General features: G+C 60.7%; 5 protein-coding genes and 1 pseudogene across 5 annotated transcripts; 2 read left to right on the top strand and 4 right to left on the bottom strand.

Moving 5' to 3' along the window:
• Window positions 1-3,158: 3,158 nt before the first annotated feature.
• ACA1_158030 (uncharacterized protein) lies at window positions 3,159-3,981 on the top strand (the record flags this gene model as incomplete). The annotated part of the gene is made up of 5 exons (XM_004348467.1): window positions 3,159-3,197; window positions 3,268-3,351; window positions 3,589-3,649; window positions 3,730-3,822; window positions 3,944-3,981. 5 exons carry the CDS (start codon window positions 3,159-3,161, stop codon window positions 3,979-3,981), a joined length of 315 nt encoding a protein of 104 aa, XP_004348517.1.
• A 256-nt stretch (window positions 3,982-4,237) lies between these two features.
• Window positions 4,238-5,524, bottom strand: ACA1_158020 (uncharacterized protein; the record flags this gene model as incomplete). Its single annotated transcript, XM_004348466.1, has 7 exons — window positions 4,238-4,391; window positions 4,470-4,521; window positions 4,645-4,749; window positions 4,872-4,928; window positions 5,032-5,167; window positions 5,286-5,406; window positions 5,487-5,524. 7 exons carry the CDS (start codon window positions 5,522-5,524, stop codon window positions 4,238-4,240), a joined length of 663 nt encoding a protein of 220 aa, XP_004348516.1.
• Window positions 5,525-5,717: 193 nt separating this feature from the next.
• On the bottom strand, window positions 5,718-7,035 carry ACA1_158010 (uncharacterized protein; the record flags this gene model as incomplete). Its single annotated transcript, XM_004348465.1, has 4 exons — window positions 5,718-6,205; window positions 6,238-6,362; window positions 6,544-6,691; window positions 6,771-7,035. The coding sequence occupies 4 exons, from the start codon at window positions 7,033-7,035 to the stop codon at window positions 5,718-5,720; spliced, it is 1,026 nt and encodes a 341-aa protein (XP_004348515.1).
• Window positions 7,036-7,459: 424 nt separating this feature from the next.
• On the top strand, window positions 7,460-13,939 carry ACA1_158000 (uncharacterized protein; the record flags this gene model as incomplete). The annotated part of the gene is made up of 17 exons (XM_004348464.1): window positions 7,460-7,731; window positions 8,092-9,121; window positions 9,269-9,314; window positions 9,464-9,506; window positions 9,614-9,687; window positions 9,831-9,876; window positions 10,103-10,137; window positions 10,378-10,833; window positions 11,032-11,469; window positions 11,595-11,734; window positions 11,905-12,208; window positions 12,324-12,540; window positions 12,714-12,861; window positions 13,016-13,098; window positions 13,207-13,395; window positions 13,481-13,573; window positions 13,639-13,939. The coding sequence occupies 17 exons, from the start codon at window positions 7,460-7,462 to the stop codon at window positions 13,937-13,939; spliced, it is 3,915 nt and encodes a 1,304-aa protein (XP_004348514.1).
• Window positions 13,940-14,008: 69 nt separating this feature from the next.
• On the bottom strand, window positions 14,009-17,371 carry ACA1_157990 (annotated as a pseudogene).
• Window positions 17,372-18,017: 646 nt separating this feature from the next.
• On the bottom strand, window positions 18,018-22,376 carry ACA1_157980 (protein kinase domain containing protein; the record flags this gene model as incomplete). The annotated part of the gene is made up of 17 exons (XM_004348463.1): window positions 18,018-18,125; window positions 18,351-18,405; window positions 18,545-18,642; window positions 18,762-18,857; window positions 18,943-19,072; window positions 19,181-19,284; window positions 19,395-19,483; window positions 19,593-19,703; window positions 19,823-20,125; window positions 20,246-20,369; window positions 20,489-20,619; window positions 20,761-20,843; window positions 20,969-21,080; window positions 21,168-21,433; window positions 21,501-21,766; window positions 21,968-22,094; window positions 22,261-22,376. Coding segments are annotated over 17 exons (2,319 nt in total), but the record flags the coding sequence as incomplete, so codon positions are not given.
• Between the last annotated feature and the right edge of the window lie 303 nt (window positions 22,377-22,679).

The following is a 22,679-nucleotide window of genomic DNA, read 5'->3' as shown; positions in this document are numbered from 1 at the left end:
AATCACTGCTTTGAGTGCCAGGCCAGGTGTGTGATAACACCTCTCTTGAGCTCACTCCAGTTCTGCCTGATGTTGGTGCTGTTGTAACTTGCTGCACCCAACAATGACCCATATTGGCTTGGTCTGGTCACCTGTCTCACCTGCACCAAAGTCTTCATTGAATGGGTTGAGAAGGATACCAGGGTGTACATGGCCCATCCAACTGTGCATGTGACCAACACATCCCAAAGCCCATCAGAAACTGGTTGCATACAGAATGCACAATTATTTCAGGACAGAGCTCAACACCAATCCATTTAACTATTTCCAAATAAATCATCAACCTCATCATCATCAAAAATGCATAAAAATAGAAAACATATTTCCTGTCATACATTGACAAATAAATATTAAAGCACACAATAAACTCTCTCACACTACAACTATCTCTTTTTATTTCTCATAAAAACATAAGTCCCACAAAAATTTCACAGTCATTTCTTCACTCACGGAGCATCTTGAGAAATGGCAGATTAAAATACCATCATAATGAGAGATATGATGCTGTAACTGGGCCATCAAGTCAAGGTCTGGAATGACCAATTTCTATCATGTACGCGATGACTACGCACATTTTTTTCGGTACTTTCCTGAACGGTTGGCACACAGAACCATAAAAGGAAAAATCACAGCTGCTATTTCATCTGGCCAGAGGTTATTTGAAGGAATTTGCTGAGAACAAGGCATTGGCACACAAAGTAGCTGTTGATATGCTCAACAACCCTTGCTCAATGCCAGGACAGAATGACTTGTGTTTCCATGGTGGAAGCCCAGATGTGACCATCATACAGAGGATAATGTGGATGGAAGAGGGCATGGCACAGTGTTTTGTCCTTTGGGTTCCACACCCAGATGGGGAGGGTGTCAACAATACCTGTAGGCATTATCAGTGAGCTGGAAGCAGAAGAGTGTGGGGTGAGGCAATCTAATAGAGTGGGGACAGCATGTGGAGAAGCCATGGCTTCAGTCTGATGTTGGTCCAGTGTGTCCTGCCACTCCAGGAGCTCAGCAGAGAACTTGTGGTCATTTGAAATGAGAGGTCACAAATGACCATGGAATTTTTGTTGTGCTAAAATTGTGTGAGATTTGACATTTTTGATTTATAGGGCAGTTTTGAAGATATGGATCTGCATGTGATTCTGACATGCTAGACCGCTGCTTATAAGTCATATTGAGGGATTTGAGATGAAAATGATTTGATAAAAACTTGGAATATGTGGAGTTAAAAGTGATTTTATCAGCATGGAATGGAGTGGAAGTTTAACTTCAGGAATAGTGCTCCAATTCAGCTAATTTATCTCCTCCTTGCCCCACAGATCATGTGAAGATGAATGCTGCAACAATTTAATATCAAGTGAATGACAAAGAGCAGCTCCAGGCCACCCTCATAGGGTGAGCAGCCACCTCCTCAGGAGGCCAAGAAGGAAGAGATCTCCACACTGAGATGTGACAAACAGCCCCTTGGAATTGCTTGTGTAAAGAATAAAAATTTGACTTTTTGTCCAGTTAAATCCCCAATTTTGTCTTGCTATTCTTAAATTAAAACCATTTTTGTGTTGTCAAAACTATTTTTATGAGCTTAAACTTACAAACAAAATCACTTTTCAAAATGACTGGACCTCTCATTTCAAATGACCACAAGTTAATTGCACATCTGTGCTTTGGATAGGAGGTGTACAAAAAAATGTATGAATAAAGCAAGAACATACCAAGTTCAGCAAAGGTAAGGTTGAGGAAGTAGCTGGCCTTCTCCACAACACTAAGTGTCACCTCAGGAAGAGCAACTGGTTGTCTCTCAGTGATGTGGACCTTCTTGACCAGACACACATCCACACATTCCTTCCCCTTCCTCAGGCACCTTCTTCTCATTGATGAGCAGGAGCAGCTTCACCACACCTTCTGCCTTCTTCTTGAAGCTCTTGCTACCTCCAAGATGGTTGATGAGGCTCTTGAGGTTCACAATGGTGATGTTCTCCACTTTGATCTTGCTCCAGTTCAACTTGCACCAGTCCTTCCTCAGCCAACATGGATGCCAGGCTGGGAGGATGCCAGAGGGTGGATCATGGAGAAGGGGTGGTGGACATGGCTTTTGCTGAGTAGGCTTGAGGGTGATGTGTGAAGTAGGTGTGAGGCTACATAAACAGCAGAGCCATCACACTGCTTTTTATAAACTATTGAAGAAAGTCTACAGATATTCCTCATCCCAACACACTCCCCAAAAGCACAGGAAGTTGACCCCAGAGCAGTGCCCAGTCCACCAAGCCTGCTCAACTAACTGATGCCACCAAGATCTCCTCCCTTGCTGATGCCCCTTGTTGCTGCAAGAACTGCCTCTCACTCATCTCTGTAGAGCAGATCATGTAGCTTAGGGAGTGCTATGCAGCCTGCAACAAGTTTGAGCGCAGCTCCATGATCATCACCATTATGGGTGCCTCTGCCTATGATGACAATTCTTGTATGGATTTACATGTTTTTGGCACACCCTTCTGTCTTGCTGGTTTTTGCAGGGCATATGGGTTCAGCTGCAAGAAATGGGTCTGGTGCCTTGTCATCTTTTGACATGGTGGGGCTGTAGCCATTTATGGATGCCAAGGCACTCCCTCTCCCTCTTTGGCTTGTGAGACCTCACTGCTGGCTTGGCACTTTTATAGGAGATCATCTTCCTGATGGGACAATCCATCTGCCTGTGGCCATGACCTGGCATGATGTTCATGCCATCTGTGAAGCCAATCACCCTCCCACCACAGCTGTCCTCACCTATTCTGCACTTGCAGACAGCAGTAATCTTGGCAATCCAGAACTGCTCCAGGGTCTCATCCTCACTTGGGCAGATGCCAGGCTGGGAGTGAGCACTGTACCACCAACCTGGACCAATGATGTTAAAGTACTACTTGAACAAGGTGCTTCTGCATCCCTGCTTCTACAGCTTCCTCCTCACCAGCATTGACTTCCCAGCCACCACTGAGGACCACATCCACAACAAAATCCCAGGGTGACCTATCTCAGCTGAGCAGGATACCTCTTGCTTGGGTGGATGACAAAATATTGATTTCTGTCGACAGTGAGCCAAGGTGGCGCGCAAAGGTAGTCGTTACAAACCGCAAAAGAGAAACAGCACCATGACGTCGCACTCCCTCTCCAACTTCAACAAGGCCCCCGTATGAGTTCTTCTCCAGGCCGCACTGCAGCGAGGCCTGCATACTAACTAATAAGGTTCGACACCCCCAGATCCAGAAGTTTGGCACCCAGGCTACAGCGCCCCCGAAGGTGAAGATCTTCAGGTGCGGCGAAAAGCATGACAAGGGGTACGTGGTACTCCTCAATTGATTTATGACTGGGCTGGCTTTGCGTGTGGGGGGGGGGAGTTGAACATGTTTAGTGCATCACAACCAACCACTTGGGTGCATCAGGCAGGACTTTCTTGTGAAGCACTTCCGCACTCTCGACCAGGCACGCACATCGACCCGCGCCCCTCGCAGCTCACCGCCCCTGCCCCCGGTTGTTAACATTGGAGTTGGACGTGTGCGTGCCGATGTCGTGACTGCGCAGTTCCACAAGCACGTGGCTGAAAAACTCAGCCTGCTGCCCGCGGTGCGCGCACTCTACACGGGTACGTAGACGCCACGTTCCCCCCCCCTCCCCGCGGCCGCGGAGCAATGTACCGCGGAGCAACTAAACGTGTGCGTGCAGTGGAGGGAAGGAAGATAGGCAGCCTGGAGGAGATCGAAGACAAGCAGGTCCTTGTCGCCGTCAAGACAGGCACCACCTTCACCAAGGACAGGCGTACGTGCGCTTGCTTAGTCGGCCACAGCGTTCGCAAGCAGCTCGTGACCGGGTGGGTGGGTCGGTGGGTCGGTGTTCCTCACCTGTGCAGCTTGCGTGGGTGGCGGTGGCGGTGGTGCAGTGCCGCTGGCCATCCAGCCCCCAGCGCCCGTCGAGTGATTGGGGGTCCGCAAAGCGGCGGAGCCCCAGCAACTCGCGACCGCCACGCCCGTACGAGGAATGCACCACATGCGCAGGCGAAGAGAAGACGACGACAACAGCCGCCCAGGGCAAGACATCGACACACGAGGGCGGTGGGGACGAACGAACCCTGCTTGCGTGGGAGTGCGCCGGCGCAAGCGCGAAAAAAAAAAAAGGGTTCATTATGTGCAAAACATAGGGAAAAGAAAGAGAGGGGGGGGGCGACGGAGGAGGTCTAGGTGTTGTGCAGCATGCGAAGGCGCTGGGAGAGCTGCTGCAGAAGCAGCTGGTCGGATTGAGTGAGCTCCTTCTTCTGCTGCAGGGTGTACACCGCGGCGCGCAGCTTGGCCACTTGCTCCCGCTTCAGCGCCTTGGCGTCCTTTTCCGACCTGGTGAGTGGGCAGGGAGTGGGTGGTAAGTAGGGGCACCACTGGTGTGATGGTGGACCACGGGGCGGGGCACGGTACAAGCGCTGCGCTTCAGCGAGGGTCGTGTGGCGACGCCACTCCTGGAACATTCCTGGAGGAGGAGGACGAGGACGAGGAGGACGAGGAGGGAGGGAGGGTGAACTGATGGGACGCGGGAATGTGGGCGGGAGGGAGGGAGGGCGGGTGTGGGAGGAGAGGAAAGAAGGCCGCGTACGGAACATGGCCTGCCATTTCTCCTGCGGGCTCTTGTCCTCCAGAGTCTTGGTGCTTCTCGTCCGCATCATCTTGAGCTCGCTGGAGTCATCCAATCGCACGCCGGCTGGCACGACACGCCGCCGCCGCCGCCGCCGCCGCGTAGAGTCAACAACCGAACGCGAACGGGGGAAAGGGGGGAGGGACACCACAACAGGGTGCTTCACGGGTGGGTGCAGCTGCCGGTACCTCCCTCTGCGGTGGCTTGTGTGCTGCCGGCACTGGCTGCGCCTGGCGGCTGTTCGCCTGCGGTGAGCGCACGCCATCGCACACCGCCACGTGAGGGAAGGGGAAATAGAAAACGAGGGGGGGAAAGCTTGAGAGGGGTCAGGTAGGTGGAGCAACGAACCCTTGATGGCTTTGATGAGGGAGCCCTCGGCAAGGCCAAGGGCCGGCAGGTTGAGAGATTGCTCGAAGTTGCGCCATGCCTCCTCCCGCAAGAACACCAGACCACTCTCGAGTCTCTTCAACTCATGGATGAGGTTCTGCAGATGAATAGATGGATAGATCCACACACCCACCGAGAGGAGGCAACACAATCAGCACGGTGGCAACGCAATCCAACTGTGCTCTCTGGTGCCATTTTTTGTGGCGCGTGCGTACCTCCACGTCACGCACAGTGTCCTCGTGTGGTTGCGTGGTGTCGTAGCGAAGAGTGTAGAGGCGCTCCTTGATGGCGTGTATATCTTTGAGTTTGTTGAGGATGGCCTTCTCTATCTTTTTCCTGGAAGGAGCATGGGTGAGTGCGGGCATCTTTGGTGGGGGGGGGGTGCAGGACGAGGGGTGCTCTTGCAAGGCGCGCACCTATCCTCCCTGTCCCGGTCCTGTTGGTGCGCTTCCATGGCCGCTGGCTTGTGCTTGCTTGGGTTGGGGGGTTGATACTCTCGTGGGTGGTGCAGAAGCAGCTGTGGCTTTTTGTTGGCAAATACCGCCCCACACCGCACGCGGGAAGGCAAAACAAGCCGACAGCACCGCGTTCCAGAGAAGGGGCGCCACCACCCACGGTGATGCAGAGTAGGCGTGCTCAGAATCTAACTATGAGAGGTGGCGGGCCTCCTCCGCTTCTGAAGCTGGGGTGAGTGGTTCCCCTTCATCTGCTTGCTCCTTCTCCTTTTCCGTCTCGCCCGGCCCTGTCGTCTCCTCGGCCTGTTGTTGCTCCTCCGCCACTTGTTGTTCTGCCTCTGCCTCAGTGCACTCGGCCTCCTTGTTGGTTTGCTCTGCTGCTTCTGGCTGCTGCGGCTGCTCTTTTCCTCCATCGGGTGGGGTGGCCGCCGTACAAGGAGCGGCAGCGATGGGCTCGGGCTTGGGTTCGTCGGTGGGCGTAGGTGTGGTGGCGCTCGGGTGGGCGACAGGGCGCCATTGTGCCGCCTTTTTGGCAGGGCTCTTGCTCTTGCCCTTGCCCTTGCTGGCACTGGCGATCGGGATGGCGTCTTCTTTGGCAGTGCCGGCACCACCAAGATCGGCCTTTTGAGGGGAGTTGTTGGTGCGCTGCTCCTGTGTCGTGCCGGTCGCTTCAGCTGCTGCTGTTGTTTTCCCTCCCTATTCGAGGGAGCACCCGACGCTCGGTTGGGTGATGCTGCTGCCTTGGGTGGCCGCGGCTGCGGGGCCTCATCGGCTGTCTGCTGCCCCTGCTGCTGCTCCAGCTGCTCCAGCTCACGCAGCCTCTCCGTGTACTTGCCCCTGTGCACCCCAGCCCCCCACCGGTCACGGGCGTACAGAGAGATGAGAACGCCGTGCTCGGGCTGAGCCTGCTCGCTGGCCTGAAGCCAAGGCATGTGGCCAACAAGGGGGGAGAGAGAGAGAGAGGAGAAGATGATGATGATGGGTGGCTGCTGGGAGGTGCTCTTGTGGGAGCCAGTACCGTGTGGGCGGGCGGTAGAGGGGCAGGTCGTCGCGGCGGCTCTCCTTTCGCTTGATGGCTTCGAGCCGCTGTCGGCCCAGGTCCTCCCACTTCTGCTGGAACTGGTGGTCCTCCTCCCTATGCTGCTGGTGGCCCCGACCCCCGCGACCTCCCCACCACGCACTCTAAGCACCCGCCGTCCCCCACCAGAGAAAAAGAGAGTAAAAATAGAGAGGAGTGGTGGGTACCACGGGCAGGCGAGCGCGGCTGCGGCTGCGGCGGCTGCTGTTCACGGCTGGCGCCACGACGCTGGGTCCTTGCTCTTTGTTGCTGCTGGTGGCGGCGGGCTTGGTCGGCCTGGTCCTGCTGCTGCAGTTGCTCGAAGCCGGAGTGGCCCCATCGTCCGGCCTCCACCCCGTTGCCTCCGCGAGTGGCTCTACTGGCGGTCGCCTCCGCTCCTTCAACCGCTTCGTCGTCTCCCCACTGCATGCTGGCGGCCTGGATCTCCTCCATCTGTTCTTTTAAGTTTTCTTCGGGAGTTTCTTTTTTCTTTTGAATTTTTTGGCGGGAAAAACAGATTAGGGTCGCGTTCCATCTGCAGCTTCATCGGCCACCATTACTTGTGCCTGACGGCGGCATGTTGGCTGGTTCTCCAACGCTACACGGTACCCTCCCTCAGCCTTTCTTTTTCCCTCCCTGGTGGTGTTCACCTCTTGGGCGGTGGGGAGCAGATGGAAACGGTCGCATTCAAGGAGGGAGGAATCACAAGGACAAAGGAGGAAGAGCACCAGACGAGGTGAAGGGCGGAGGCAACGGTGCGGCGGTGGTCGACCATGGCGAAGGGGACGAGGGGTTGCTGGTGGCCAGGGTGCGTGCGTGGGAGGGCCGCCTGCGAGAGCAGCGCGCCGCCATCCAACTCCGCTTACGTCGCCTGAGCATGAGCTTGAGCCAGCCCTCGTCCGAGCTGTATGCTGCCTCCGCCGGCAACGACGACAACAACAACAACAACAACAGCGACGGCCACGGCCACGGCAACGACACGGAGGGCGTGACGGACGTGCTGCGCCTGGCCAGAAGCGTGGCAGCCAACGCGCCACCCGTGGCCGGCATCACGCCCCCGCCGTCGGGTCCCTACTCCACTCTCCCGAAGCTTGACGCACAGACTGCCCTCCTACGCTCTCGCCTCGACGCCCTCCGCCGCACTCTCCAGTCCTCCCCCTCTTCTGCGACCTCCGCTCTCTCCACCACTCTCGCCTCCTCCTCGCCTCTCGCTTCATTCGCCTCCTCCTCGCCTTCTTCTCTCGCTCCTGGTGCTCCCTCGGCCCCGTCGTCTTCCGCCGTGCCCTCCCCCTCCCCGTCCGTGGTGGCGTCATTGCGGGCATCGATGACCGGTACATCTCCGCCTTCCGCCGCCGCCTGCCTGCCCACCAGTCCCTCTGGGACATCTCTCTGCTCGCCTGCACGCCCCACTTCTGCGGCGGCGGCTGGTGTTGCTGCTGGAGGCGCCTCCTCCTCCTCCTCCTCCTCTTCATCGTCGTCGTCCTTGCCACCCACGCCATCGTCGTACAGCGGCTCCCCCACGTTGGCCTCGTCCCACAACAGCTCGAGTGTGGGCGCCACGCCTCCGCCGCCCATGCGACCTCGCTTCCTCCTCAAGGCCGATGTCAGCGGCCCTGCTGCGCACAGCTTCGATGCCCACACCCCGCCCACCGGCGGCAGCAGCGAAAAGCAGACAAGCAGAGCGCTGTCTTTCGGGGCCTCGGTGAGCGACACGCCGACGGCTGCGTCGTCCCGCTCGCCCGCGACCGCGAAGGCCGACGGCGGCGGCGGCAGCGGCAGTAGCAACAGCAATCATCAGCTCATGTCTCTCCCGTCCACGCCCACCACCGCGCTTTCCTCGAGCCGCGAGGCCGCTCGCGCCATGCGAACGGCCAACCGGCGCAGCCTCCCCGCCCAGCTCGACCTCCGCCCCGCCCTGCGCCGCCAGGAGGCCGCGACCGCCGCTGCGACCTCGGAGCACAAGGAGCAGCGACCAGTGCCGCGCCGCCCCGCCCCGTCCGCCAATAAGACGACGACGGCGCGCGCAACGCAAGTCAAGGCGCGCGCGACACTTGGAAGGGGCTCGTCCCCGGCGGGTGGCGAGCAGGACAGCGCGCCGATCGACACGGAGAGGAGCGACCAGTCGCCGGTCCCGCGAGGCACCACCACTGAGGGCACCGCGAGCCTGCGCGCAAGCACCCGCACGCTGGAGGGCGACGAGAGCGCGGGCGGCACCGGCACCGGCGCCGGTAATGGTGGTCCGCTCCAGGAGGACAACCCCATGAGCCACGTGCTGCGGGAGCGCGAGGAGCGGCGGCGCTTCGTGGAGGAGGACGACGATGAGTGCGACCTCGTGCGTGACCTCCTCGTCCGGCCCGAGTGGCAGGCTGCTCTCTGGCACCCCGACTCGCCCACCGCGGCACCCGAGGGGGCGAGCCGAGCAGCAGCAGCCAGGCCGCCCCTCCGGCGGGTGCTCTCCCTCGGGTCCCTGTCGCCCTCCTCCTCTCCTGGCGGTGCGGCGGCGGAAGCCGCGTCCTTCTACTCCTACCGCCCGACCAAGGTGACCACACCTCCACCTGCCACTCCCAATCAACGACGTCCGGCCTGCGCGGCACAGGTCACTTACTCGGTGGCGATCACTCTCCTCTCCTGTGCATGTGGTGGCTGGTGGTGGCTGGTGGTGGCTGGTGGTGGTGGGGCGACGCAGGGCGATGCCATCGACGTAGAGCTGGCGCGCGTGATCCGGGAAATGGGTAACGGAGCCTCACCCGCCTCTTTCGCGGGGGTTATCGTGCGCGTCGCCCAGTCCGGCCTTGAGTGCTCACCGCCCTTCTCTCCCTTCCGCCCCCTCCTCCCACACTTATCCCACGGCGCCGCCATCGCGTATGCACGCGTGGTCCAGGCTTTTGCAAGACTCTGCTCGACATCCCGCGCAACTTCCAGCGGTACAGCTGCCCCCCTCCCCCCATGCACAAATGATAGTACTTCTCAACGCCAGCTTCCGCTCGTGGATTGGGTGTGTGTGTGTGTTTGCGCGGTGGGCCGTTCAAAGAATCGGGGCGGGCCAGTATCAGTTCGGGACGAAGAAGATTCGTCTCGAGGTGCAGGGTGGCAATCGGCTCATGGGTACATGCTCTCCTCCCAAATGCTCCACCCATATCCCCATATTTCCATTATTCATTGGAGCCCCCCCCCGGGGGGCATTGCTCACATCCTCGTCCTCTTCTATTGGTCCATGGCGGCGTGGTGGGTGGGTGTGCGTGGTGCAGTGCGCATGGGCGGGGGCGGTACCAGTTTTGTAGCCTTTGTGGACAAGTACGGCGCCAGCGAGTGCAGAAAAGTAGTGCCCCCTTCTTGATCCACCCGCCCACTTAGTCCGTGCGTGCATGCATGCACGCATAAGCGCATGTGTCTCCCCACTGCTCGCAGAGGGACCAATGCGGGATACGCCTTCCCTTGATGATGGTGATATGGTGATATGGTGATGGTGGGTGTGTTTTATTATTCGTTTATTTATTTATATTATTATTGGCTGGCCCAGCCCAGAGGCCCAAGACCAAGACTGCTGGGGTAAAGGTACTTCCCCGTCCTGCGCCATGCCGAAAAGCCAAGGAAAATCTGCCGGCATGTTACTCACTTGGGTCCCCCAACAATACACACTCAAGGCCTCCACTTCCTGCAGCAGACGCACAAGACTAGCGCACCAGCCACACTCACGCACGCACGCACGCACCCCCACCAACCAGCAGCCTCTCCAACACTTGCCAAGAGAACACGCAACTACGCCCCATCCACCCATCCACCCTGCGCCACCAGCATCACCAACCACCAAAGGTGGCAACAACAACAATGGCAGCAGCAGCAGCAACGACACACACATCGCGGGGGGCAAGTACGACCGCCGAGACACTGCCGCCATCCAGAAGGACCCGTGGGTGGAGTGGGCCGAGGGTCTGCCCACCAACGAGCGCGTCGAGGAGGGCCTCCAATGGCTCGCCAGCGAGCTGCGCGCCGCGGAAAAAGCCGCCCACGTGGACGAAGTGGGCCGCCGGCTGCTCGTCGACGCCCAGCGAGCCGTGGAGCAGCTGGCCCGGCTGCAGCGCGAGAAGAATCCCGAGGACCACCTCCAGACGGCCCTTCGCGAGGCCCTCCTGCTGCGCCACGACCTCCGCGAGCAGGCCGCACACGCCCCCTTCCGCCTCAGCCCTGACCCGCACCTCGCCCGCCTCCACGACCTCTCCCGCGCCGCCGCCCTCCTCGCACGCGACCTCGGTATGCCCCGCGCTCGCCTGCCCACCGGTTGTTGGTGGTTGTTGGTGTTGGTGTTGGTGTTGGTGGTTGTTGTTGGTTATTGGTTGTTTTGGTTGTTGTTGGTTGGTGTTGGTGGTTGTTGTTAGTACTGATGGACGTGGCGTGGCGTGATCTCCTCTGCAACACGTCGTCGTGTTAAACGCGTATGTGCGTGTCAAGTGGGCGAGGCCGTCACGCAGGGCCGGTTCGCGGGGGACGTGGCAGCCCTACTGCAGGTAGTCGGCGATCTGTTCGAGGCCGGACAGCAGGCCGAGGCGGTCGCCCCGACTCTCGAAGCCGCCGTACCACACCGCGCCGAGGCCTACCGCCAGGCCGTGGCCGCCATGGAGGCCGAGGGCGGCCCACCTTCGCAGGCCGACCAGTACCCGCTCCACCACCACCCCGCCGCCGCTGCCGCCGTCCCGCACCGGGCGAGGAAGACGAGCGACGAGGAGGCGGCGCTGCCCTCCATCTCGCAGATGACCAAGGGCAAGGTGGTGCCGCCCTCCACCAACGCCCTCGCCGGCCCCTCCGCCGACCTGCCCGAGGTGCTTCCCACCGCCGCCGACCGGCCCCTCGCCATCTACCCGGGCACCCACACTGTGCCCTCCGTGCCCCGTACGCATCCCACATTCCCACATTCTCCGTGGCCCCGTTCGGGCCTATGCATCACACCGCGCACCACACTTTTACCCCGCCCGCACCACTCCTCACCACTCCCCACTCCTCCTCCCTCTCGGCAGCCATGGGCCTGGACCAGCCCGCCGCGGAGGACCTCCAGCCGCGAGACCGGCGGCTGAGCGACGAGCAGCTGGATGACTTCTACCGGCGCTTCGTGTGCGCCTTCAACGCTCTCGCCCAGAACGAATCCTCCAAGAAGATCGTACGACACGCTCGCACCCCACCTCCCACCTGCCGTGTGCAGCTGTGCCGTGTGCAGCTGTGCGTGTATGTGTTGGGTGGCGGTATGGAAATGGTCGTGGTGCCCTAATCCATCTATTCCTCTATCTATTCATGTAAACGGGGGGGGGTCGTGTGTCGGGGGGAGTGCAGCTGTCCGACGAGATGGCGCTGCTGCGTCAGTTGTGGGGCGTGGCTCCCTCGCTGGAGAGCGGGGCGTCGAGCCTGGAGCAGGTGCTGCGCAACGAGCACCTGGCCAAGGCCCTCCGCAGCGCCAAGGGCCTGCTGGAAAGCTTCCTGGGCGGGCGCACCCTCGACTCCCTGGTCTACCGGCTCGTCGAGCTCTACGAGCTCACCCTCGGGCACAAGCAGGCCCTCGAGTTCTTTGCCAGCGCCGGCGACTACCTCGCCAAGGTCCTCGCCCACCCCGATCTGCTCTCCCAGGACGCCTACCGCGGTACCCCGCCCATCATCATCAGCATCATCGTCATCAGCATCTCCGTTCTTCTGCGTATGCGTGCGCGTGTGCTGATGGTTCGTCGCTCTCTGCGCTGTGGTGGCGGTGGCTGCAGCCAAGGGTCTGCACCTGCTGAAGCGGCTGCGCGAGGTCAACGATACGGTGCTCAAGGGGCGCCTGACGGGCCTCGTGGCGGAGATGTCCCTCCTGGCCGGCAGCCTCGCGGCGGAGACCTCCCTGCGGGAGCTCAAGGACAGCGTGGCCCTCCTCGCCCGCGATCTCGCCCTCAGCCCAACCGGTCGCTTCGCCATCAAACCCCACATGTGGAGCCAGTACGCCCACTCCCTTCCACGCCCTCTCTCCCTCTGGTGTTACACACACACACACACACACACACACACACACACACACTCGCACTCGTACGCGAGATGGGCTGGGCTTGACCAACTCATAATTGTTGTTGTTGTTGTGGTGTGTGTGTGTGTGTGTGTTGCGTCCGACGCAGGTTGCACACCATCATCGCCCACGGGGTGCGCGAGAGGTGGCAGGTGCCGCTGCCCGACATCCTCCTCCAGGGCGATCTGTTCGAGGCGCGCGTCATGCGGGGCCGGATCGCCGCCCGCCACCTCGTGCCCCGCGAGCTCCTCATCGAGGTACACCACCGTCGCCACCCACCACCTCATCCATGATGCACCCGACCCGCAGGAGACAGTCTTTTTTTTATGTCGCGACGTGGTGCTAAATGGGGATCGTGTCGTGTGTCGTGCCGTTTGTCGTTGGTCGTGTCGTGTGTTCCCGGGAGCGCAGGACCGAGGCAAGATGCTGGTAGGGCTGTCTGACCTGCGCCAGCCTAAGGTGAAGGCCACGGCCAATGGGATTCGACTTTCGCTGTATGGTGCCCCCCCCCTTTTTTTCTACCACCCGAGGGGTCCTTCCTTGCGTGCTGAAGGGTGCGTCGGCCGTGCTGTGGTGTGGTGATGCATACGTTCCAAACGCAGGCGCGGGATCAACGTGGACATGCACAACGCGCTGGTCACCTTCAAGAGCGGGGGCGTGCTGCAACTGCTGCCGTCTGCGCTCAAGTGGCCGCTCTCCTTCCTTCCGCTCCCTGACCTCTCCGTGGCGGAAGCCGGCAAGCTGTCGGTCTTGATGGGCGGCGACGGCATGGATCTCTTCATCACCCTGCGGTACGGACGCCCCACCACCCACCACCACCACGATGAGCTGCGGGGGGGGGTAAACTAGTGGCCTTACTCGTCCAATTTGGTCCAGTACCCACATCAGCGCGGACACCTTGTTTGAGATTGAGCGGGTCAGCTGTCGCGTCAACAACCTCGACCTCTTCATCAGCGGCACCAAGCACGAGTACGACGACCCCCTCACCACCTTTTCGCACACGTCGCTGACCGGTGGCCTTTGTGCGCGCGCAGTGCGCTGTACAACGCCATCCTCACCACGTTTGCCGGCCGGTGGCGGCAAGAGATCGAGGCGGCCATCCAAGACACGATCAAGGCCAGCCTCGAGCAGCTCCACAACGGCCTCGCTGGCAGTCTCCTGCACGACCTGCTGGCCCAGGCCCTGGCGCCCATCAAGGACGCCACCCAGCTGGCCAAGCTCGTAGAGGCGCTGCTGGCCAGCCCCAGCGTACAGGAGGAGCTCGTGCCGGGCATGCTGAAGGGCACCCTCTTCCCCGCGGAGGATGCGCAGGCCAGCGCACGCACCGCCAAGTAGAGCAATAAATAAAATAAAATAAAATAAAAACAAATAAGTACAGCCATTCATTGGCGGTGGTCGCATTGCTCACGCCGCCGCCGCCTCCTCCTTGTCGCGGCGGAAGACGAGGGCGTCGCCCTGGCGGTCGTCCACGACCAGCAGCGTATGCCAAAACCGGGCCACCTACAATTGAAAGAAGGAAAGGCCCCGGGGGGTGAGCATTCCTCTTTCTGGGCTCTCGTTTGCGGGGGGGGAGGGGAGGGGAGGGCAGGCGGTGGTATCATGCCTGGTGGTAGCCGTGCCGGGCGAGGAAGGGCGCCACGTGGGGCAGTAGCGGCTCGAACAGGACCATGTGGGAGGGGTACCGGCCGCCGCGCTCCTCGAACCGCGCCGCGAGGAACCCTGGCGGATCGCTGTAGAACCGCCTGGTCTCGTCCGCGTACGTACGGTTCCTAAAGGTCGCCATCACAGAAACGATTCATATGACGCGTAACCGCACACGCGCAACACACACACACACACGCCCCACAATTTGAAATGCGGGGAGCAGAGAAGGGGGAAAAATACCCGTCGTAGGTGATCGGGGGCAGGCACTTGATAAAGTCCATGGCGATGGGCGCGTGGATGTAGGCGTAGAAGGGCGTGGAGTGGCACGGCATCAGGAAGAACACCTCCAGCTCTGTTTATGTATATATATAAATATGTATATATATATGTATATGTATATGTATATGTATATGTATATGTATATGTATATGTATAAGATCGAAGTGTCAAATGCGGCCGCCCACGCTTGCATCAGCACCACCCACGTGGCTCGAAAAAGCGGGCAATGAGGGGAGGGGGGAGGCACCTCCGTTGAGTCGTTGGGTTTCGTGGCGGAGGTGGTGCATGACGTCGATGGGGCTGCGCTGGTGCCAGAACGAGAAGTAGTACGCCATCCCCGCGTGCGTAAGGAGCAGCACCACGCACCCGGCCCCGAACAACAACGACCACACGCGCTGCCGCCTCTTCCTCACCGAGGCGTGGACCGCTCCACCGCCGTCGTGGTCCCGCCTCTTCTTGCGGTCCCCTTGCGTCGTGGGAGCCGCCGCCCTCTCCCGAGAGTCAGGAGCGCTCGCCACCTCGGCGCTGGCGGAGGAGGTCACGCAGCAGCGGCGGTAGGCCCAGTCCAGGAAGTGGCCCGCGTAGGCGTGGGCGATTGGCAGGATCGGAAATATGAACCTGCACGCCGCCGCCGCCACCACCACCACCACACCATCGTCACGGTGGTGATGCACGGAGAAGAAGTATCAGAGAGAGAGAGAGAGAGTGCGGGAGGGCGGGCGTTGGCGAGAAGAAGCATCCGCGATAGAGCGCCAGCAGGCATCCCCATTCACTGGGACGGGTGGGCGGGGAGAGAGAGAGGGCGTGCGCACCGGAACTCCTTGTGGCCGAGCAGGCTGTAGACGAAGACAGTCCAACAGAGGAGGTAGAACAGCTCGCGCCGCGCCGCAACGGCCACGCCCAGGACAAACACCGGCACGAAGCTACCCAGGATGGTGGGCAACCCTGCACACCGCCGCCGCCACCGCCACCAACACACAACACACACAACACGCACGCACACACACACACACACACACACACACAATGCCGTGGTGAGGCATTCCGCTACAACGCGTCGTCGGAATACCGCGGCCAAGGCGAGAGGGGAGGGAAGTCGCTACCTTGTGTGAAGTACCAGTGGAACGGGTGGGTGCCGTAGAAGGCCGATATGTTGTGGGCCACGTTGAACTTGACAAAGTTCCACGGCACGAACGTGAGCTCCCCGTAGAAGAGGTAGTCCACCCCGCACGAACACGCCACGCCCACCACCCTGCCCACCAGCCACCACCAACCACCACCGCGCGCGCCGTCATTCGTGTCAGGCCAGGTGGCGGTGGCGGGCAAAGCGGGCTACGGCAACGACGGCTGCGACGTTGACGTTGTAATGGGTGGAGAGGTGGATAGATCGATAGATAGAGAGACAGGGTACCCGATGGGGAGGACCTCGCAGAAGACCAGGCGAAGGCGTTCGGAGAAGGAGGGTGAGAACCAGAGGGCGCGCAGGCCCACGTAGGCCAGCACCACCGCGCTCGTGGGACGCACGGCAAACGCCACCACCCCGATGGCCAGGGCCAGCCTCCTGCCCCACGCGGCCAGCACACGCACGACCAACGACCACGAGAGAACACGAGAGAGAGAGAGAGAGATGGTGTTGGTGGGTGCGCGGCGGGGGGATGACGAGGCGAGAGAGAGGGAAGGCCGCGCAGGTACCGGCGCCAGCGCTGAGAGTCGGTGAGGTGTGCGTGTGCGTCCCACGGCCAGTAGACCAGGACCAGGGTCACCAGCACCGTCTCGAGCGAGTTGGAAAGCGTGCGACCCTACCACACGCCAGAACCCACCACCCGCCGCCGCCGCCGCCACGCCGCCGCCGCGGTGCAACCACGATACACGATACACGAGCATGAGCACGAGCATGAGCACGAGCAGCAGCCATCGGAGGAGTCCAGTTTTTCGTCTTCGCATCGTCATGGGCATCATGGGCCGCGTCTCCAGCGTCTTCCCCACCAACCAGCCGCCACCAGCCACCACCAGGCCGTGTACCCCGCAATAGAAGGTGAACCAGGACAGGAGCTGGCACGCGAGCTACGCGCGTCCACCCCCCCCCCAATGCACCCACGCACCCACGCACGCACGGAGAAGAGGGCGACGTGAGATGCGGACGCGGTCCCAGGGCAGCATTTGGGGGAGGAGGGGTATGCCGGGGTGCGTACAGCCCAGGCGGCAGTTCGCGGTCCGAAGAAGGAGCGGGCGAGCGCGTAGGCGCCCCAATCGCCCACCGCCTGCATGAGGCCCTGCAACACGCGCGGCCCCACGATCTGCCGTCGGGGGGGGGGGTGAGCACATGCACACAAGCGCACACGCACCCACCACGTCAGAACCACCACGCCACCACCGGGCCTACCATGGCCGCGGTAGGGGTGCAGCAGCAGTCGCGGCAGCGGCAGCAGTAGCGGTGGCATAATGGATGGAATGCCTTGGGCTGGGGAGGATGGAGGATGGGGTGCGCAGTCGTACGATGGCGAGGGGAGAGTCGGCGTGGAAGAGCCGCAGGAGGGCGAACACGGCGGCGAAGAGGCCCGGGTGCAGGAAGCCCCGCAGCCGGTGCTCCCACTCCCACGTCAGGTGACCATACCTGCCACCCCACCACCACCACACACACGAGTCCACCCACCCACGCCGCACCCATCAGACATGGACCACCACCGTTTGGGGGGTGGGGCAGCTGTGCGTCTACCCAAAGACGGCGTAGTGGGCCACCTCGAGCGCCTGCCAGTACTCGTCGGGCACGAAGGCCGTGCCCAGCGCCAGCGCGTTGGCCACCCGATACACGCCCACCACGAGCCACCACCACCGCCCCAGCATTGTCATCCCTTCCTCCCGACGCCGCTCAGGAGGAGGCGCTTGTCCCTTCCCCGCCGCGCCCCGCCCAGCACCACCACCAGCAGCAGCAGCAGCACGTGTCCCACGCATCACGCACCCCTGCTGCCTTGTCGTTTGTTGGCCTTCTTTTCTTTTCTTTTCTTTTCCTTTTCTTTTTTTGTTTCGCGTGGGCATCAAGAAGATTGTCAGCAACGCGTTGTTGTGGCCCACGTGCGGGGGGGGGGGATGATCGTTCAAAATACAAAATCGTTGCATTCGTTGCTGGGGCGGGGCGGCATGCGGCTGCTGCTGTTGGTGGTGGTGGTGGTGGTGGTGCGGAAGGGAAGAAAAAGGAAAGAGGGGTGCTGCTGATGGGGGGTAGGTCGTAGGTTGTACAGCGGGGGAGGTAACGGCTGGTGCGCAGCGTGGGTGGTGGTGGGTAATGGTGGTAGTGTGAGGTAGCCCGTTATGTACATTCGTTGTGTTCGTACTTCTCCTCCTCCTTGGGGTCTCTTGCTCTCTCGTACTCGCGCCCTGCTATTGGTGGCGGCGTGGATTAGTGGCGGCGGGTGGCTGGTGTGCCATTGGAGGTGGCGGTTTGGGGGGGGGCTGGCGTACGTGGTTGGTGGCTGCGTGTGAGTCGAGAGCCTCACGTGAAGGAGGGGCTGTTGTGGGAGGGGAAGCTGCTTCCCATCTCGGGCGGCGAGTCCCAATCCAGGTCGACCTCGTTCTCGTTCACGCTCGACAGGGGCGAGAACTGGCGCGGGCTGGGCGTACCCCGGTCCTAATATAGAACAAGGACACCATACCGTGCCATACCGTACGTATAGGATACACCAACGCACGAGTGCACACACAACACAGAGAGAGAGAGAGAGAGAGAGATCGGTGGAGGGGCGCGTGTCAGAAGCGGGCCAGCAGGAGAGGAGGAGAGGAGCCCATAATGGATCGAGAGAGCGAGTGAGTGAGTAGGCGGGCGTACCATGCCCCCGCTCTGCCCGAGGGAGTCCTTCTCGAAGGGCTGCGGACGCGAAGGTCTGAGCGCGCGCACCATGTATGGAAATTGGTTAACAGTCTCACATAAATAATATATATAAAAAAATATCTATGGGAAATGGATGGCTAGAGGGAGGGATGGCTAGAGGTATGTAGGGAGGTATGTGGGGAGGGGTGTACCGTCGTGTCCTCCTCTTGATGGCGTATTCGGGCAGGTTCTTGGGGTAGTTGTCGAGGTACTCGGACGCGTTTTGCCATGAGAACCCCACGAACGCATCCTGCGGGGGCAATGGCAGAGCAGGAGCAGCCACCGGTGAGGCCCACCGGTACTTACCACCCACCCGTACGTCTCGTGCGGGAGAGTCAGCTCACGACGGGGGGCGGGGGTGGGGGGTACCTGGTAGGTCTTGGAGATGTGCGAGTCAACGTAGGAGTCCTTCACCGGCTCACCCGTGAACTCCTCGCTGAAGAAGCGCGTGTCCGTGATGTTGCGCTGCAGCACCATTGCAACCAACCAACCAACCAAGATTACGCGTGGGCCTTTGAATGAAGAGGGGAGGGGGGGCAAGCAGGCGTACGAGGTGGGGCTTGTAGGGGGGCTCGATCTGGCGCTTGTAGAGCTTGTCCCAGTTGACCTTGGCGAAGAACGGGTGGTTCTTGATGTTCTGCGTGCCGTATTGCCCGCTCCCCAGGCGCTTCTCCGGATCCCTGCGAGCCAACAAAAACGAACCACGGTTGGCGCGCACACACCACCCCACACGGAAGGAAGCACACAGCAATGGAGGACCACACATATATGTAATGGGGCGCGCGTACCTGTTGAGGAGGCCCGCGATGAGGGACTGGGCGTGCGGAGGGAACAGCGAAGGCTCAAAGGTGAGGGGCTCCAGCAGGATCATCTTGTTCATCCTCTTGGGGTCCTGGCGGTGGTGGTTTAGAGGGGGAGGGGGAAGGGATCGGTTAGAAGGCGAAGAAGCAGCCAACCGCTGCAAGCAGAGAGAGAGAATTGGGGGGGGGGCTGACAACGAACCTCGTCGAAATAGGGAGGCCATCCGCTGAGCATTTCGTAGATGAAGGTGCCCAGAGCCCACCAGTCCACCGCCTTGTCGTAGGGCTTGCCTGCACCCGCACCACCACCAGCCACCACCAGCCACCACCAGCCACCACCCAATCGTCGCCGTTAGACGATTGTCTGGAAAGGAAAGGAGTGGGAGGGGCTAGGGTATACCCTTGAGGATCTCGGGGGCGAGGTACTCGGGCGACCCGCAGAAGGTGCGGGTCTTCTGGCCCGGGGCCAGGCCCTCCTTGCACAGGCCAAAGTCCGTGAGGCACAGGTACCCTGCGCCCCCCCCCACATGCACCACACCACATGTGCACCACCACGAACGCGTAAGATAAGATTGGAAAGGGGGGGGGCAATAAAAGGCGTATATATGGGGGTGGGAGGGGTGCGCGCACCGTCCATGTCGAGCATGAGGTTTTCGGGCTTGAGGTCGCGGTAGATGACGCCGTTCTCGTGGAGGTGGCCGAGGGCGAGCACGATCTGGGCGGCGTAGAAGCGCGTCCGCTCCTCGGTGAAGTGGTCCACCGACGAGAGGTGGGTGAAGAGCTCGCCGCCGCACAGGTAGTCCAGCACCAGGTAGAGCTTGTCGGCCGTCTGGAACGAGTACTTGAGCGACACGATGAACGGGTGCGAGATCCGCTTCAGCACGTTCTTTTCCGAAATCGTGTGCTCCACGGCATCGTTCTGCACCACCGCGTCTGTACAAACAAACAAACAAACAAACAAACGTGTGCGGGAACGCGCGTGAATGAGTGCGGCTGCCCCGGTGGTGGGTGGTGCGTGGTGGGTGGGTGGGAAGTGGAGAGTCGGGTGCGTACCCTTGCGGAGGACCTTCATGGCGTAGATGCGGCCCGTGTCCTTCTTCCGCACCTGCATGACCTTGCCGAAGTTGCCGCGGCCCACCACTTGCAGCAGCTGGAAGTCGTCCGGCGTGACTTTTTGCTGCATTTATTATTATTATTATTATTATGGGGGGGGGGTAACGGAAGCGGAGGAATGTGAGTGGTGCGTGAGCGCGGCAAGGTCGAGGCGGGAGGAGGGGGGAGGGGCTGTGGATGAACCTTGATGGTGGTGTACTGGATCTTGATGTGGACGGTGGAGCGGATGGGGGTGCCCTTCTTCGACAGCAGGCTGAACTCCCGGTCGACCATGGGGTTCTTGACGAAGGCCGAGACCGGAATGTTGAATTGACCTGCAACCAATGCCACCAGCCACCACCACCAACCAATGTGAGCCGCACGCCCAAGCGGTCGGTCGGTACACTCCCGTGTGTGTGTGTGTGTGTGTGTGTGTGTGTGTGTGTGTGTGTGTGTGTGTGTGTGTGTGGTAGTACCGAGGAAGGTGGACTCCATCCCGTTGGACTGGTGCTGAGCCCACACAGAGATGATGAAGATGCTGGCTGAGTCCGTCACATCACTGCGTCACATGCCACCCACGGGCGGCGGCGGCGGTGGTGAGGCGAATTGAAGTGCGCTTCCTCGGGGGCGAGGGGGGAAACAAAAGACGCGGCAGCTGCGCACACAAGCCAAGACGAGACGTACAAGTAGAACCCTTCGCTCCACTGGGCCGAGCGAGAGAGGCCGGCAGACTTAGTGTCGACGGTCCGGACCTGCTGCTTGCCCAGGGAGAGCACCGAGTAGATGCCCACGCAATCTGCCATCGGATGGCAACCGCCGGAGGTGGGTCGGTGGGTGAGTGGGGGGATGGATGCAACCAGCGGGGCACTGGGGGCGTTCGTACCTTGCTTGAGGTCGAGGTTGCGGGCCTCGACGTAGCTGACGAACAGCTGCGCGTTGAGGGAGCTGGTGCGGCCCTTGAGCGCAGGCTCCTCCCTCTCCGTCACCATGTCGTCGGCCTGCTCGGCCACCTCGAACCCGTGCGTCGACTCCACCGAGCTGGAGGGCGTGAACGACGGGTCGCTCTCTGTTTCGCCATCGCTGTCGCTGGAGACGGTCATCGAGTCGCCGACGGGCGCCTTGACTCCTCCGCGGGCCGCCTCGGCCAGCCTGATCGATGGGGCAGCACCAGGTTGGGGGGGGGCTTGGGGTTAGAACCAACACCAGCGCGGAGGACACATAAGCCCTGGCTTTTTGGAGAGAATAGGCGGAGGCGTGCCTGGTGTGGACGAGCTGGAGGATCTCCTGCTCGGGGGTGACTTCGAGGTAGTGCATGCACGACATGCAGCAGCGCAGCTTGATCACCGGCAGCTCGATCACGCCCCGGGAGCACTTCTTGCAGAAAATGCGTCCGCACACGCGGCAGTGGTGCCTGCGCTTGACCGTCGAGAAGCGCTCCTGGCAGCTCGAGCACTCGTTCGTATGCTCGTCGGGAACCCACAACTGGCGAGTACGCGCACGGCATACGGAAAAAAAAACGGCACACGTCAGCCTCACCGCACGTGGGTTTGCAACGGGTGGTGGGAGGGGGGAGGTCTTTTTTAAGACTAAGAAAAGTAAATGAATAAAAGCAACAAAGCAAAAGTGCAATTTGGCGGTGGGGTTAGTGGTGGTGTAGGGGGGAGGGGGGTTGGCTGTACAGACCTCTTTGCGCTTGGAGAGCTCAAACAGCGAATGGGCCATCGCTTCGCTCTTGGGGGCGAGCGCGAGCCTCCCGCGAGGAGAGGGTCCCTTGGAGCCGTCCATCACCATGGAGTCCCGTCCCGCAGCCCTGTGTGGTGTGTGTATGTGCCCATTACATATTAATATATAATAAGTAGGCAGGGCCAAGCAAGCTGTCGGCAGCCGTTTGGCTGGCCCAGCAGGGCTCGAGCCGAGTGGGCAAAAACAAAATAAAAGTGCTCCCGCAATAAATAAATGGCTGGGGGGTTATGTACGTGGGGGTGGCGTTGGAGGAGGAAAAGAGGCGGCCTTGGCTGCTCCCAGGCGCGGAAGCCAGACTCGCGGGGCTGCGCGTGGGCGCGGTATCGGTAGACTTCTTCCATAGAAGTCTGTGATGTGCATCACCCCCCACCCCCCAAAATGATGGCAGGAAACCAAATTAACGGTCGCATCGTCATTGCCTGTGGGGATGCATGTAATTCCCTGCCGCCCGGGCAGCCACTAGGTCTCCCTAATGTGCTGCTGATGCACGTATGTAGGAAGACCCCGCACGTAGCCTATGGGGGAGGACGGCTAGCGCCCATATTGAGGTGGGGTGGGCACCTGTTGAAAGTCTCCATTCCAAGCTAGCTGCTGCTCGACTGGCCCAGGGTTCGGTTATCTCCTCGAGGGGGCTGCTAAGCTCAGCTCTCTC

The sequence above is a fragment of the Acanthamoeba castellanii genome, assembly GCF_000313135.1.
Source record: "Acanthamoeba castellanii str. Neff unplaced genomic scaffold scf7180000084724, whole genome shotgun sequence".
In the NCBI taxonomy this organism is placed as follows: Eukaryota; Discosea; order Longamoebia; family Acanthamoebidae; genus Acanthamoeba; species Acanthamoeba castellanii.
The sequence above is the reverse complement of the archived record's forward strand: the minus strand, read 5'-3'. Positions and strand labels throughout refer to the sequence as shown.